Below are 18,154 nucleotides of genomic sequence, written 5' to 3' on the forward strand. Positions count from 1 at the left end.
ATAATTATGCTACATTGCATTGAGTTGAAATAAGTTTTTCCCATAAGGTGCTTAGTCTGTAAAATTAGTAAGCAGCATCTCTGTATACCTGTGTCTTCACAGGACCAATAGAGAGGGGTAGTTAGCCTGGTTTGTAATTGTTCTCTTCGTAGACTCTCCCTTCCATCAGACTTGACCCCCCGATAACAAAAAATTAGGGAGTACCCACTCACATAGGCTGCTACCAAAATGGCAATGACATTACTGGATTTGTTTACGTGGCTCCCACACACAAAGTTTGGTCCCGAATCTAGGCCCCTGAACTCATCTGCATGGGAAAACATTTTGAAAGGGGCATACTGCTTACCCCAGAGTTGCTCATGACCCCATGCAAGATGAGGGTGTTCACAGAGGGGTGGAATATGCCCATATCAAGTCGACAAGCCGAAATCCACATCCTCGAATTCCGGCTCCAGAACCCATGAAGGAGAAACCAGATTGATGGCCACAAGGAAGCATATTTAAGTGTCAGACCTTGTTATTTACATCACAGTGACCTGCAATGAAGACATAGGAGCCACTGGGTTTTGCCTAAGGGCCAACTCATCAGCTCAATAGCCACTTTGAGTTGCCCCGTACAGGCTGGGGTCATGCGTCATACAAAGAGGTTACTGGCCAGAACCACAGGTCCTGGCGATGGGTCCACAAACCCACAATGTGGTTAATGTAGCCATTGGGCCATGTCAGATTGATGGGCCAGGCACAACAGCTTCTTGGGGGGTTGCTGGGCCATGACCAAATGGCATGCCTGGAAAAAGTAGCCGCAGACAATGGATCAACAGACTGTATGGTAAAGGTGATCTATTAACTAGGTTGACAGAGTACTTATACAGCTCTTCCTCGTCTGCAATGAAATGGTGGATGTTGGATGGAGGGTTCTTGTGTGTTGTTTCCCTTCTCACCCATCTTTGCCACCTGATAAGGCAGAAGAGTGATGCTTCAGTGATCGTCCATTTTATATATACTCATCTGATAGAATGTGCTAGCCTCTGCTGATCTGATTTTTTCAGGAGTCTGAAAGGTGTGATGTCATACTTGTTTTGGTTGTATATTGAGTTGCACACTTTTTAGGGCAGCTGTACATGCTTTCTTCCCACTTTGAGCATCTTTTGCAGATGAAGCATGTAAAGGAGGAAATGGTTATCGCTGCTGGCCATGGGAAGTGGCCCACAGTCACACAATAGATGTAAAGTAGCCAGTGGGTCTCAGTGTAAGCCAGGCCCAGTGGGCAACCTGGGTGCTTTGGTGGGGCCTCATGCATGCCCGAAGACCCCACCAATACAGGGAAAGACGCAATGAAAACTACTTTGGTTGGCTTTGTGAGGCTTGGGGCATGGCCAGGTCATGGCCTGTGGTCCACAGACCTGCAATGGAAGAAAAGTGGCAACTGGGGCCAGGAGCTTATTTGGGTGGCTGTAAGGGGTCTGAGGCATGGCTGAAGGCAATGCCCAAGGCAAAGTGGGCATCTGCCCATAATAGTGGTAAAGTAGACAGTGGGCTTGGCTGCCATCCAGACTTAGAGGCCACATAGGATGGCTTTTAGGGATCTGGGATGGCTGGATGCCTTTCCCTGGGCAAAGTGGCAACTGGGTCTGGACTGGGCTCTATATAACTTATAAATAAACCACACAGCAGAATCTGGGATGATTGGAAAGCAGGAAAAAGTGAACCAATCATTAAACACCTGGATGGATTACAACTACCAAGCTAAACGTGATATCACTGTGAATTTGATTTGGCCAAAGCAGTAATCTGCACACCTTATCCCTGTGACTAAGCAGACAGTGAGAGACCAGTATCCCCACTAAGACTAGAACTCTTTCACCTTTTAAGGTCACCCATCCTAACATCTTTTACTTAGTCATTTCCAAGATTGGAATGCCCTTCTTAGTGGTAGCTAAAGCTCTAGCACCCAGAGGCATTTATCTCTAACTCTCGCCTAATCAAAACACACCTAGTGAGAAGCCTGATAGGGAACATCCCTTGTGTACTGGATGAAGACTTCAGATCCAGCGGAAGATCTTTAACCCTAGCAGACCACGCATCCAGACACTTTTCTCTTTACTCCTTCCTGACACATTTCACTCAGTTTGTTCCAAGACAGGAACACCTTATTACATGGCCTGCGGTACCGGCCATGTAGTTATGGTTAAGTTGCTCATCTCATAGGAAGAGCACTTTTTGGGCGGTTTATAACTACGCCCCACCTGGACGAATCCTCACCAAACTTTGCAAAAAAAGTATATGGCCCACTCTGATTTTTTTTTGCAAAGTTTGGTGAGGTTTGGTCAAGGGGTGCGCAAAGTTATAGGGGGGGGTCCCAACATTTCTTTTTTTCCCATAGACTGAATAGGGAAAGAATGTCTGTTGCGCCTACAGGCCAAACCGCTGGACGGATTTTCACCAAATTTGCAGTAGGAGTAGCAGCTCCGTCCCAAAAGCGTGCTTTTGTAAATTTGGTGAAAATCCGTCCAATAGTTTTTTTTAAAATGACCAAAAAGTAGGTCCAAAAAAAATGTGTGTTATCTATGTCCGCTACGCAGACACACTCCCCTGTTCGCTCCGCGGACAGGACACTGATTGGATAATCGGCTTGCGTCATGTCCGCGGACACTCGCCGTGTTCGCTGATTGGTTGGAGTGAAGCGTGAGGTGCGTCAGATTTTTGGCAACGCCCGCCATCTTGGATTTGCAGACAACGGCCGTTGTCCGCGGACATCGCGGTAAAAACAAATTAAAAAACACAAGATTGCACTTGTCAAACTTATCAAATAATCTCTGGGGAGGTGAGGGGTGATGCGGATGGGATGGAATATGGCTGCAAGAAGCAAAAACAGGTGTTTTTTGCTGCGAAAGTCCGCGAACAGTTTGGATATTCGCAAGCAGTCCTGTGAAGTTCGCGGGCACCCCTGCATTACAGGGTTGGTGAAAAGCAGTTCTTGGATGGTTTATAACTTTGGCACCACTTAATGAAACTGCATGACATTTTGCAATTACATTCCTAACCTGATCCTGAATGCGTTTGCAACGTTTCGTGGGATTCTGTCAAGAGGGGGCAAAATTAGAGGGAGGGTGTCAAAATAATGTAAAGGCTTATAAATGAGGTCCCATTTGATGGATCTACACGTAATTTGGCAAACTGATAATACATTACACGGCCACAGAAGTGGCCGTGTAGTTATGGTTAAGTTGATGTTTCCATAGGAAGAGCACTTTTTTGGGCGGCTTATAACTCCGCCCCCCGAACGAATCCTCACCAAACTTTGGAGAAAATGTATATGGGCCACTCTGAATTTTGGTGCAAAGTTTGGTAATGTTTGGTCAGGGGGGGAAAAGTTATAGGGGGGATCCCAAAACGTCTTTTTTCCCATAGACTGAAGGGGGGAAAAAGTTTGTGCACCTCTACAGCCCAAACGGCTGGACGGATTTTTACCAAATTTGCGGCAGGAGCAGGAGCATGGTCCCGGAAGCGTGCTTTTGTAAATTTGGTGCCAATTCATCCAGTACTTTTCTTTAAAACGACCAAAAAGTACATCTGAAAAAATTAGTGATATCTATGTCCGTTCCGCGGACACACTTCCCTGTTCGCTCTCTCAGACAAGATACCGATTGGCTAATCCATAGTGCCATGTTCGCGGACATCTGGCGCATTCACTGATTGGGTGTTGAACGGCGTGAAGTGCGTCAGATTCTGTCGCTGCACCCGCCATGTTTTATTCGTGTTTTGGTGTATGCGGACATCGTCGGTAACACATATAAAACAACACAACAATGCACTTGTTAAACTTATGAAATATTGTATCGGAAGGTGAGGGTTAATGAGGCTGAGATGGGATGTGGAGCAGGAAGGCAAAAAGTGGTGTTTTCTTGTCATCTAAGTCATACAGTAAATAGCGTCGTAGAGTTTGAAATCTGAGGCAGCCACCTGCAGTGTTTGATGGAAAGAGCGGGTTTGCAAGTGTATGGGAGTACCACTTCTCATGAATGCATTGAGACATGTTGTTGAAAATTCCGAATGTATTTGCATTCTGAGCGAAGGTCACTTGCTTTGCTTTTGTGGTTGCGAGCTCAGTAGGCCCACGCATCCGACTGAACCCATTAGGGTCAATTGTTTTTTGACCTTGAGCGAAAGGGAAAAATTCAGTAAGAATGCAGGGAGTGCAAGTTTGAGAAAAATACCATTTGATAAGGTTATGTATTCAGAACATTTGTAAAACACATGCAATATCAGTTGAAGAAGATTCTTTGCTGCAAGTACCTCGCTGTCTGGGTTATAACGAAGACAATGGAGACGGTAAATATTGTGTAAGTTTACTTTTGACGACTGTACACCGGAACAGGTTTTAATTTGTTATTACCAGAACAGTAATTTTGGCATTATAACTGAGGTGCTATCTTTCTGTGTAGCTGTCACATTTTTTTTAACGTTATGGAGAATGCAGATTCTCACCGTTTGTAGGCTATCATTAGGCTCACCCATGTGCAACGCTATTATTTCTTTAAAATGTCATGTATGACCACATCGATTTGTGTATCAGTTTCCATGTTCTTTTTGTCTTTTTTGCAATTGTTTGGTAAAGGTTGGGTATTGATACATATTTTCTGTTACGTTTTCCGAACAGCTACATTCTGCCGTACTGTGATTGCCATGGATTCCAGATGCCAAGTGATGGGCTCTTTGGACGCCAGATGCACGTACTCATGACCAGCTGCCTAACCGTGACTGTATTGTGGGACGACCTGCCCGGCCACATTTGTCCATACGCTGGAGTGGCCATTAGGAGTAACATAACATCTTTTATGGTGGTGTAGTCCAAAGTTCATGCCCATGTCTTGGAAATCACTGTGCGACCAAAGCGGTTGCTTTATCGAAAGCGAATACTTTGTGTATGCGAAAAAAGATCAACATGTGGCTCACGATTAACATTTTCGATGACGACGGAACAAACAAAGTTACTATTTCATTGAAAATGGGAATAGTCTGATGGTCTTGGACAGTTTATTGTGAAATTAAAGTACTTTACAAATTCTAAAATTGTTAATGTTTTCCTTTAAAAAACAGTTTATTATCTCAAAATGTAACATGCTACGTTCTACGTCGCTGTGTGTTCATTTGCAGGTTCTGCGTCACGGCACGTAGGTGCTTATGGGCGCATTTGGCTGCACTGGAGAGGAACGTCATCCAGAAAGGTGTTGAATATCACAAGGGTTGGTTATGTGACAAGATGTGGGAGTGTTTTCGTATTCCACAAGTTTCATAATGTAGTTAAAAAACATTGCGGTATACGTTTATTGACTGAGTGGTAGGCTGCAGTCATGGGGACTGGGCAGAATGTTGGGGTCATGGTATAAGGTCATGATCCGCACAATATGGCTACTGGTCATGACCAGAAGGCAGAAAAGATAGGATTACAGTGGCCATGTCCACCTGGGACTGGCTTTGTGGTAAAGTTGTTCGACATTACGATACATTTGAAAGGGAGGAAAAAAGTGCTGGTGTAATATGTCAACAGCATTTCCTTTGTGCTATTTGCAGGCTGCCATGGAAAGCGAAGAGGGGCCATGTATGGAACAACCGCCTTTCCTTTCTATGGTGGCCATGTTGAAAAAGGATTTTGTTTTGTATGCAATTTTTTTACTATTCTTAAACTGTGAAAGGTGGTTCTTACAGGAACATTTAACTTGTTAACAGATGGCTTTTCTTTTTGGAAGGACAGCTAAGAAGGAAAGTTGCGGACGGAAATGAGCAAATAAGCACCAAACAGTAATATGGGGGGCTAGGCGGACGGGGGAAAATTTTGTGCTTGTGTTCTTTCTAAGGTAGGGGCAGTGTTTCTCATGCTCCTTCATTACAGCAGTGCTGCTGTTTCTTGGGGAGGAGGGATGGCCTTAGCTCATGTCGTTTTCAGATAAATAGTATTTTTGTTAAAAGTATGTACTGTGTGCTACATTGTTAATGGCTCACTACGAATAGGTGTTGGAGCTGTGCAAGGGAAATGTTTAAGGTGGCAGTTCCTACATCAGTAAAAAATGTACTTCCACACTGTCCATGCGGGATAGATCTTATTGTTAAATGTGTATGGATTCTCGGACACGTTACCATGCTGTGCGCCAGTATATGGTCATGTGCTGGACCGGCCTTAGGGGCAGCAGCGCCCTGGGTGAATTGGTGGCCCCCCTCCCTGTGCGCCCCTGGTCAACAGGGGCCGTGGCTACGGAGTGTATATATATATTTTTTTAAACCTCCTCGCTCCGGCAAGGAGGTAATTCTATTAATAGGGTGAATTAGCACCCTATTGTTCCTAAATGCGCTACGCTGCTGCAGATGCATTGACCAACAATGAGGCACCTGCCGCCACTATGCCAGCTCGGTGGAGCCATTCAAAGACTCCCATGTGCTGGCGTGGGGCTAACGGTCCCTTTTCTTGGTTAAGGCACCTGCGGCAGAGGGGCACATTTGGTGTCACACGATTGACATTGAATGCGCCCGCCTGCTGCGCCTTCTGCTGCTACACCAGCCTCACAGAGCCCTTGAAAGAGTGCCCCGAGCTGATGTGGCGGGGGGCTAATGGCGCCCTGGGGAGTGCGGTGCCCCGGCCGGTCGGCCAGCTCCCCCCCCCCAAGGCCGATTCTGGTCATGTGGCATTCTCCGCAAGGTGTGCAATGAAGTCAGATGTTACTTTACATTATGGTTATGTGCCACTACTAGAAACCGATGACCTTTAGTAAAAAAAACTTTGTTAAAGGAACGTTATAGGTAAGTTGCGCTACTTAAAACCTATCAAATTTAGTAAAAAAAGTTATTAAATGGACGTTATGGTTAAGTTGCACAACTAAAAACCTATTAAATTCACTAAAAAAATCTTTGTTACCGGGACGTTATAGTTCAACGTAAAACCTAAAAACCCTTGAAATTCACTAGTTATGGTAAGCTAAGCAACCATAATTCGCACCACCACCGTGCACTGCTAAGACTAACACCCAAGACATCAAACATGACACGAATGTCATTGATGGCCCTGTGTTTTATTTTTTGACAAGTGTCATAATGTAGGTACAAAAAATAGTGATATATCTTTGGTGACTGAGGTGTAGCCTGTGGCCATGGGCAGTGGCCAGATTGTGCAGGTCATGGAATAAGGTCATAATCCGGACAATCTGGCTACTGGCCATGACCACGAGTGACAAAACATGGGGTTAAATTGGCCATGTCCACCTGGGACTGGCTTTGTGGTAAATTTATTCGAAACTGGGATAGATTTGAAAAGGAAGAAAAAGGTTCTTGTGGCAATATGGGCATAGAGTTCTCTTTTTGCCTTCTGCAGGCTGCCATGGAAAGCGAAGAGGGGCCCTGTATGGAATTACATGGGCTGGAATGGGGGATAATGGTCCGGAGACCTCGTTATCCACCCTTGCTTCGCTTGGGCTGAGGTATCCACCGTTCCAGTCCTTGTTTTATTGCTTTTGGATGTATTTTCTTTTTTTTGGCAGGAGAGCTAAGAACGAAAGGTGGGAAGGGAAATGATGGAAGAGGCACCAAACACTAATATGGAAGGGTAGGTGGACAGGGGAAAATGTTGTGTGTGTGTGTTATTTCTAAGGTAGGAGGCAGTGTTTCTCATGCTTCTTGATTACAGCAGTGGTGGTGGCTCTTGGGGAGGAGGGATGGCATTAGCTGATGCCATTTTAAGATAAATAGCAGTTTTGCTAAACGTGTGTATTGTGTACTAGATTGTTAATGGATAATGGGCCTCATTAAAGTTTGGAGGTAGCCATGCCCTTATCAAGGGCATGGCTACCTCCAAACTTGGGTCCGGCACTGGGTCCCGCCAAAGGGGAATAACCGGGCCATTCCGACCTTTGCAGGCCCGGTAATTCCCCTGCACGGGACCCGGAGCCGGTACATCCCCATTCACATTTGAGCCCCCATAGGGCTCAATGGGAATGGGGAGGATGGTAGCAGCGGCACCGTTCATAACGGTGCCGTTGCTACCATCCTGTTCTGCTCACGGGAGCCGCTCTGCACGCCTGGTCTGACCAGGCGTGCAGAGCGGCACCCGCGAGCAGAACTCGTAATGTGGCGACCCGGTATGATTGGTGCCGGTGCTTTACCGGCACCGTTCATCCCATGGCCGCCACAGCTGTAATGAGGCCCAATGAGTAGGAATAGGTGTTGGAGCTGTGCAATGGAAATTTTGAAATTGAAAGTTCCTAGATCAGTAGAAAATGCAGTTCGGAACTGCCCGTGAAGCACGGATCTTATTGTGAAGTGCTGACGGGTTCTCGGACACGTCATCATGCCGCGTGCCAGCATATGGTCATGTGGCACTGTCCGGAAGGTCCGCAATGAAGTCAGATGTTCATAGACGTCTACGGATGCAAAACTAGTTGAAATAGTTGCAAAAAGTGTATAGAAGTGTTAAAAATGATTCTAGAAGGTGGGAAATGGCAGAGCTTTACGGAACTGCCCGTGAAGCACGGATCTTATTGTGAAGTGCGGACGGGTTCTCGGACACGTCATCATGCCGCGTGCCAGCGTATGGTCATGTGGCACTGTCCGGAAGGTCAGCAATGAAGTCAGATGTTCATAGACGTCTACGGATGCAAAACTAGTTGAAATAGTTGCAAAAACTATATAGAAGTGTTAAAAATGATTCTAGAAGGTGGGAAATGGCAGAGCTTTAAGGTGACACTTTGTAAATTGGACACAAATATTGCTATATTAGGTAAGTATGATATTAGTAAGTTGTAGGAAAATAGCATTCACTGGTAAAAATCCATGAAATTCACTGAAAAAACTTTGTGAAAGGGACGTTATGGTTAAGTTGGACTAATTAAAACCCATGAAATTCAATGAAAAAACTTTGTGAAAGGGACGTTATGGTTAAGTTGCACTAATAAAAACCTTTGAAATTCACTGAAAAAACTTTGTTAAAGGGACGTTATGGTTAAGATGGACTAATAAAAAGCTATGAAATTCAATGAAAAACCTTTCTTAAAGGGACGTTATGGTTACAAGTAAAACGCAAAAACTCCAGAAATTCGCCAATTATGGTAAGCTAAGCAACCATAACTAGTGCCACCACCGTGCACTTTTAAGACTAACACCCAGGACATCAAAGATGACATCACACATGTCATTGATGACATCACTGATGACATCACACGTGAAATACATTTTGATGAAAAGTCCCTACAAGGAGTTGTGTTTATATTGTTGGTAACAAGAAGTCAGGGTTGATCGGGAGACCTGTCATGAACTACTTAATCTATTTAAGAATGTACTCATCTAAAATCATTGTATTGGAGTGTTGTTGTTAATACAGAAACCTAGTCATATTTAAACATAGGCAATGACTGCAGCATGCACCATAGATGTACACTATTTATAATCTTGTAATTTTGGATAGTACAATAATGAATGCTAACTTATCAGAGTTTTGAGTAATGTTAAACATGATATAACTAGCTAACAATTCAAGACTTACAACACTTGTGCTGGTACAAAAAATACATATGAAGAACCACAATGCATATAAATCAGAGGCACATACAGGGAAAATAAACCAAGGAAGAAAGAAACAACATCATCACAAAATGTTAGTGACATTAAAGTGTATCTTCATGTATACAAATGAATTGTGTGTTTGAGGCCTGCTCATTTCCCCATGTATGTGCACCATGAGCTGAGACCAAACCCTAAGGAAAGTACTTAAAGAGCATATGACAAGGTTAACGGCTACATATATAGCACCTTTTTCAATTTTAATATTCTGACTGTCAGTGAACAAAACCACCTGGCCTATATATGTCAGTAAACAAAAACAAGTGGCCCAGATATGTGATGTCATCAGTGATGTCATCAATGACATGTGTGATGTCATCTTTGTTATCCTGGGTGTTAGTCTTAGCGGTGCACAGTGGTGGCGCGAGTTATGGTTGCTTAGCTTACCATAAATGGTGAATTTTTGGGGGGTTTCGGTTTTACTTGTAACCATAACGTCCCTTTAACAAAGGTTTTTCATTGAATTTCATAGGTTTTTATTAGTCCAACTTAACCATAACGTCCCTTTAACAAAGTTTTTTCAGTGAATTTCAAAGGTTTTTATTAGTGCAACTTAACCATAATGTCTCCTTAACAAAGTTTTTTCATTGAATTTCATAGGTTTTTATTAGTGCAACTTAACCATAACTTCCCTTTAACAAAGTTTTTTCATTGAATATTATTGTAGATAAACTCTAGGACATACAGGGGTTCATCTCAACCTTACCATGACAAGAAATAAAGTTTTGAAAACGTATACTTTTGTGTCGCATGTTTTGTCCATCCAGCACATTACGTACATGCCCAAATTATTTTCACGTTATTACGTGTTATGCTTGCTGAGCAATAATCATTAGCAGATGGGAAGGGTGACTTTAAAGCCAGGCTAACAGCATGCAATTTGAAATGCTGCACCCTGGTAATAGATTTTGAACATTTCATGCAAAAGGCAACCCAGACTAAAGCTCATGTGTTTGTTTCATTTACTTATTTATTTAGTAGCTTTTGTATCACACCCATGCAATTAGGTGATTGTTTTCGGATGTGAGAACCAGATGAGCGCTGGCCAGGAGGGGAGGGACAAGGGGAGCAAGCAGTGCGACAAGGAGAGGAATCAGAGGTGAACGTAATTTAAAGTTCAAGAGAGAGCAGTAGAGTCTTGAGGAATTGTCCGAAGCAGCAATAGTTAATTACATATCAAAGTAGGGAAGGCAAGGCTTTCTATAGGGTGGGCGTGGAACAGCAATGTGTCAACCTCCAAGACCGGGTTTCCAGAATTTTGCAAAAGATACGACGTAGACTGGGGATAAACCAGAAGGAAATAGCAGATGACCACAAAGGTAACATTGATTTGGGGGGCAAGTGCTTCAAACTAAAGAGGAGTACCTTACAAATATACACAATTACATAATGGCATTGCTATGGAGGAAGTGGTTGAATCTGCTAGGGAGAATGGGGGACATGAGAGCCAGTAGATGAGATATAAGCCACATCTTGAAGAGATTAACCAACAGTGAGGCTTTGATTGTGATGGGCAACTGCATGATTAGGGAGGGAAGGTAGGGGAAGTGGAAGCAAGAGGAGGCACAGAGCAGCCAAGGGATAGTGAGGTTGAGTGCAGAGGATGAGTGAGTAGACACAGATAACGTCAGCCAGATACATAGGAGCAAGACCACTGACAGCTTTGAAGGCTAGGAGAAGTAACTTTAAAAGGAAATGGTTGTGCACGGAGAGCCAACTAGGATGGAGTCAACTGGTAGCGGTGTGGGAGGATCTGGGTAGGTTGAAGAGAGTGTGGGTGGTGAATTTGAGCATTTTGTCTAGAGGTAGAAGAGAGTAGAGAGGGAGGCCAAGGAGTAGAAATTAGTTTGCTGAGCACAAGAGTCGCAATTCAAGTTTTCAAAGGGTGCTGAGACAAGAATTGACATATTTTCTGAATGTTGCGAAGGTTAATATGAGCAGCAGAGATGTTGGTAGTGATGAATTGTTGCGGTCAAAATGTGAAGTTCATGTGAGAAGGAGATAAGAGTGGGTAGGATGGGATGGCATTTGAAGCCGGGAGAAAGATGACTTCTGCTTTCAAAGAGTTCAGCATGAGGCAGCCCAGAGACACCCAGTGACAGGTTGCAGTGAAACCATTGGTAATCTGTTCCAAGATGTCTGCATGAAGGAGGGAAAGGTGAAAAAGATTTGAGTGTTGTCAGCAAAGAGGAGATAGTGAAAGCAAAAGGACAAGTTACATCTATCTAGGGCAGAGGTATAGCGGGTGAGCAGCGGTGCTACAAGGACTGATCCGTGGGGGGACAACAACAGGGAGAGGGGTGGGTTCCTGGCACATGTTTTGTTTTGAGGGTCTGAATCCCAGAGTTGATCCAGGGCTGAAGACTGGGTGGGAAGGTGTGTCAAAGCATGCAGGATAGTGCTGGTCAAAGGGAGTCATCAGTGCATAGTGAATGCTAGAAAAAGAAAGGTCAATGAAAGAGGCATCGAAAGGGGAGTGCTGAAGATCCTCAGTTGATGAAACATGAGAATGCCAAATAACATCACTGCACCTGGCAATGGGTCCTCTTTAAGTAGATACATATCCCTTACTCTTTCCTAGGAGAAGGATTGCAATGCAATCATTAAATGCAACTAAGTTCCTTATAGTGTCACCATGAGGGCCGAGTGGATACACGTACATATGCAAGGAATAACACAAATAAATATGTCAGCAAACAGCCTCTGTTCTTTGAATATACAAACAAGGGCAATACAAGTATAGCATGCCCACTGAGAAACACGTACATGAATTTCTAGCATGCACTGAAACCCTTGAAACAATGTTTGAAAAATTGGGAGAGAGATGGTTAGAATAACATAAAGGGTGACTGGAGAGAAGTGTGGTGTATTGAGAAAAACGTGATTGGAGAATTTGTGTTGAATTCAATGTATTTGTATACAAGAAGGGGTTTGGGTAAACAACTATTGAAAATCATCTAAAAAAGAACATGGATGCCCTTCTTTAGACTGGACTATCTCAACAGTACCATGGGTTGGTCAACTATTACATCGTCAACTCTCTTTCCAAATAAGGGATCTAGTACCCTACCCAATCAATGGATATAATGTCTTTCTCAGAAATAAGGGTTATTTTACACTTCAAACTGACATGCACGACTGTTGGGCTCAACCCGCTGAGCCCCACACACCAGTTGAGGCCCAGCTTCTGAGGCTTTCCCTCAGTCTCTGCCACATCTGAGAAGCCAACAGATCTAGGGAACGTAGGATCTTCAGAGTTGGGGTTCTATTTAAGCCTCAGCTGCTCCTTCAGATTTCCTGGATGTTGGCTGCTGCCTCTGCTGCTACCTCTGCTGCTGCCTCTGCTCTTCCTTGGTCACCATGGCAGCCTTCCTCCTCCATCATCCTCTCTACCTCTTCCCGGGGCCAGCCTTTTAAAGGCCTAACCTCCCCTTTCTCTCTCTCCAACTCTCTCTTTCTCATTGGTTCTCTCTTAAACACCTCTGTAAGAGGTCTGTAGATTGGCTATCCATTATGATTGACAGCGTTCTCCATCTCACTGTCAAAGTATGGCTTCCAGTGCTGCTAAAAGCCTTCCTACTATTGTTGCTCCTGTAGAAACATCCCGCCTCCGCAATGGCTCTGTATTCGCCCTCAGTTGCAGGTGGTCATTTCAATTTCACAGAGACTTCCATGCTGCACCGCTCCCACTCACTGGACTTTTTTCCATCGTTTCAGCTGTGGTCAAGGTTTGGTCTATACTGTGCTAGTCATCCGGGACCATGGGTGGCACTCCACATTTGCACATGACAATTGTCTTCTTCATAGAGGTTTTTATCTTCTATCGTGTGTTGTAGTTTTCACTATAAGGTATTGCATTCTCTGAAGTACTCCTATGGGTTCTTGACCCTCAAAGGCTTCAGTGCCAGACCAAAACCGTGATTAGAGAGGTTGCTGTGGGAAAGATTCTCCCCATTCCGGAACCTGCATTTAGGCACCATTACAGCAAGCAGGGATGGATTGATTCTCTCCTTGGCATTCGGGATCACCTTGATTTAATCAGGGCAAGGACCCAGTGATGGAAGGGCACTCTAAAGTTCCCTCCTATACTGCCTCCAGGTAACTTGGGTCTCCACATAGGTATCCCTGGTATGCCTTCTTTCCTGGGATGCCGAGACCCCTCTTGGTCATGTGACAAAGATAGGTGTCCGACTTCATCACAGGAGAAGCCTATCCACAATGGGGGTGGTTGGTTGCAGAAATGACTGTCTTTCATCTTGTCAAAAATCTATAAAAAGATTGAAAGAAAACGTATCTGCTACAGTGACAATATTGTGAGGGGACCGACAAAAGGCCATATTTATGACCCTTTGAACATTAATAGGAAGGGCGATAGTCCGGGGTGGCTCGTCCATAATGGGTGGCACAAACCTGGCTGTACTCTCGTCCGTTATGGAGAAGCAGTGGCCTGGTTTCCTTTGACAGTTTATGTTGACCAGCATGCATGTCTAATTTACCATGCAAGGCTGGGGGCATTTTGCTTCCCCAGCCTTTCATGGCCCATTGTGGATGCAGACTGAGGAACTGCATATCTGAATGTTTGAGGGGGCGTACATGCACTGTCCTGAAAATTGAGACAGAATTGGGCACTGGCAATGTGGCTCTGTGGCTCCTGCACGAATCAAGAAGTGTTCTGTGCTTCCTCGTTCCTGTTCTTGTGCGTGGGAGCTGGAGGGCCCTTGTCACAGGAGGCAACGACGTGATGAAGAGCAGTATCTGGACTGGGGCTGAGGGAAGTGTAGAATTACATTTTATATGTATGATGTGTATGTTGTAGCTTGCGCCTAGAAACACTTGTGTACAGGAGCGTTATAAATGATTTATCATATAATGTAATTGTGTGTGTGTGTGTGTGTGTGTGCGCGCGCGCACGTGCTGTATATATGCGTGTGTGAAAGAGAAAGTGCATTATATATGTGTGGTTGGGTGTGCATGTGAATGCTGTTTGAATGGTGTGTGAATGCTACATGGTTGTGTGTTTGAATGAGTAAATGTACATGTGCTTGTGTTGGGTTTGTGCCAACCCAGGAGGCTGTTTTGCATGGAGGGAGTTTTGGAGTAGGGCATCTGCGATAAATCAAGCATGATAAGTGTTATTAGGTGGCTAGACAGGTATTTTGGTGCATCCGGTATAGCCATTTCTTATTGTGGCATATTTTGTTTACTGAGCTTCTATGATACAGTATAGTAGATGCCCATTAAAAAGGCATGCCACAGTATCAAAATGGCTAGACTGGCTACACTAAAATGCCAGTCTAGCCACGTAATCACACTCATCATGCTTGCTTTATCACTGATGCCCAGTCAGAAAGTGTCATTGCAAGCATGATCAGTGTTATTACATGGCTAGAGTGGTATTTTGATATAGCTAGTCTAGCCATTTCTTATTGTGGCATGCCATTTTTACTGGACATCTATGATGATAAACAAGCATGATAGGAGTTATTACTTGGCTAGACTGACCTTTTGGTGTAGCCTGTCTAGCCATTTTGTATTGTGGCATCGCATTTATTACTGGGCAGCTGTGATAAAGCAAACATGATAAATGTTATTACATGGATAGACTGGCATTTTGTTTCACCCAGTCCTGGCATTTCTTACAGTGGCATGACATTGTTGACTGGGCATCTATGATGAAGCAAACCTGATAAGTGTTATTAAGTTTCTAGACTGCCCTACATTGGAGAAGCCAGTTTGAACATGTTTTCATATTGTGGCATGACATTTTAATGGCAAATTCAACAAGAGTATGTTCTTATGTGCAGGTACAGGCACATATTGGCAGAGGTAGCTTGGAAATCTTTCCAGATAGTATACTAATGTGCAATATAGGATATGTAGCATAAATATAGTATTATGCACAAAGTAAAAATTGGTAGGTGTCTATATGGGAATACTGGCATATATAAGTGCAGCCAGAATGGAAATGCATGGGGACAGCCAATGTGAACAGGTTTTTATACTGACATATATGAAAATGTGTTGAGAAATGCTCCTGTGAACTGTTGGTGACCTGCATCTATTGGATTTTTTTTCACCAATTGCCCTACAAAACTAATTGCAAACTGTCTGTCTCTTACCCCATATTTCACATAGTGTGCTGCAAAATGGACCGTTTGACCCCATTATTCAAGAAATGTTCACAGTGAGAGAACTCTCCCAATCCTCTCTTGCTTGATTCTGGCACCCTCATTAAGCTTGCTGGCATGAGCATATTTACACCCCTCCAATAAAAAAAACACTAGCCGGCACTGGCGATAGCTAAAAGATACTGCAGTCACCATCAATGAAATGTATTTCAGCTTCACATGCTCTAAATGCAATGCAAGGTTGGGGTACAATGTTAGAGCCATTGAATGCAAAGGCAGGATGTTGGGGATGCTCTGATCCGAAGAGTACAAAGATCCTAAATATTCTGACAAGCCAGTGAGCACAGGAACAGGATTGAGCAGTAGAATTATCACATTTGTGTTGCCATTAATCAAGGCCTCCTCGAAGACTAATCAAAAGTGCTATCTGCTTCCCACAGACACTCCTGAAGAGAGGTATAGATAGTCTAGAGAGCCAGCTCTAGGCACAGAGCTGCCAATATGATACAAAGCCTACGACAGAAATAAAGTAGAAAGGCCTAAGCATATGTTGTTCGGGAGAGAAAAGGTAAAGGGGAGATGATGGATACATTTCGGTGGCATTGAGACAGTTCAATGGAAAAGTGGGTCTAGGCAGGGCAAGGAGTCAAGACATTTTTCTCAACTTGTCTAGGATGGGCTCAGGGATCACACAAGGACGCTCTTCACAGAAAAGGTGACACATTCAGGGAACTATATTCCAAAAGAGGTTGCGAGGGAACATCAATAACATAATCCAGAAAAGATCTTAGCAGAACTAGTGTATCATATTTTGCTTATAATCCTTCCAAAAACAGCAGATCCGCAGGATTTTGTTCCTGTGAGGAACAAGGTTTAAATTTCAGACTAACGATTCTCTTTGGAAAGTAGTAGGTTAGCATCAATATTAAAAAGATGCATTCTGAATTGCACACACATCTTTAATGCCTGCGCTTGGCATTTAGACACATGGTTGAAACCTTGCCGTGGCTTTGCAGCTCACAGAAGTCTGGGCCCACTCATCCTTTAAAATATCTTAATTGCCTGTAACATAAAATCAACATCAGTGTATAGCAGCTATTTTGTGTACATCCTATGTATGTGCATAATGCATAGTAATTCTTCCAGAGGTTAAAAACAGGGAAGCATAGAAAAGCATGCAACTATTGTCTACTGTGCACTGGTTGTCTTACCACATATCTTGAGCAAACCTCTTCTACGATTCTGGTGGAGGGAATTTCGAACAGAACTTTGACACGTTTCCTGTGCGAGTTTACATTCCGCCAATATTCTTGAAGTTCTTTTGTAGTCATCAATGAACTTGAGCCTGGATTGATAGCCGCATCTAAAATAGTGCACTTTGGTTATATTGGGTTTGCTATTCTTTGAATAGTTTAGCATATTTATCTAAAATGCATTTCACCAACTTTATTGAATTGTTGCTTTCACAAAACCGATTTCATGTCCTTAGGGTTTTACGTTCTCTCGATGATGGCAGAATACTAACAAGAGCAGTGACGGATGGACGTCTTTCTGTAAATGCCCAATTTGCTACTGGTAATCTTCATTATTCCAATACAGATGTTTCTTTGTCACACTTCTTATACATATTACATACCTTTGAGATAAGCAGCCCAGTGTCATACCATTGCACTTTGCATTTCTTCTTTTTTGATAATTTTGTATTTAAAAAAAACAAAAATTCACAGTATGCCCCTCTCCAAAGTTCTTGTAAAAGGGCCCACCACACGGAGGAGAGAAGGGGTGGGTGGATTGGGTGAAGAGAAGGACTTGGTAAAAAATACAAAATTATTATAATAAACTCAGTTCTTCCAAGTCCTTAAGTTCATAAGAAAATCCCTAAGCACTTCCTCATTCATTGTGCTTGGTTTTGCCTTTTGTTTGTCCAATATTATGGTCCTCACTATAGTATTCCTCAACACGTGTTTCACCACAGTCTTGACGGTGGATCTTCAGGAAGTTCTTTCGGTATCAATTGGTTACATCTGCAACAAGGACAGATGTAATCAAAAACTCTAACACATTTATAATCATCAGTGTAATACACAGATATCCAATAGGGCATCTTGTTTCAAGAGCATAATGAAGAGTTATTCACCCTAAATATTTATATTCCATGTGATTGTGGATGTTATCCTTCGCTGTTCAAAGTGCTGCCAATATCTGTAATGGATAACGCAGTGTGTTACCTCTTGGTGTCTTTATGTAACACCAATGTGACTGGCTCAATCTCCTCATAATTTGGTGCTGGAGTAAAGCAAAAGAGGAAAAGGGGTAAGGAGGGTAATTGGTCTGTATTGCACTGATGATTATAAATCTGTTAGAGATTTTGATTACACCTGTCCTTGTTGCAGATGTAACCAATTGATAACGAAAGATCCTCC

At 43.4% G+C, this 18,154-nt stretch overlaps 1 protein-coding gene across 2 annotated transcripts in view; it reads right to left on the reverse strand.

The window, feature by feature from the left end:
- Nucleotides 1-18,154, reverse strand: part of SNX20 (sorting nexin 20) — a 211,060-nt gene that overhangs the window by 163,952 nt on the left and 28,954 nt on the right. For both annotated transcript variants that reach the window (XM_069639458.1, XM_069639456.1), the window contains one exon: nt 16,943-17,094. In XM_069639458.1, the coding sequence (XP_069495559.1) occupies nt 16,943-17,062 (120 nt within the window). In that variant the 5' untranslated portion in view covers nt 17,063-17,094. The remainder of the gene's footprint in view (nt 1-16,942; nt 17,095-18,154) is intronic.

Source organism: Ambystoma mexicanum, chromosome 1q (genome assembly GCF_040938575.1).
Source record: "Ambystoma mexicanum isolate Mex_15411 chromosome 1q, UKY_AmexF1_1, whole genome shotgun sequence".
NCBI lineage: Eukaryota > Metazoa > Chordata > Amphibia > Caudata > Ambystomatidae > Ambystoma > Ambystoma mexicanum.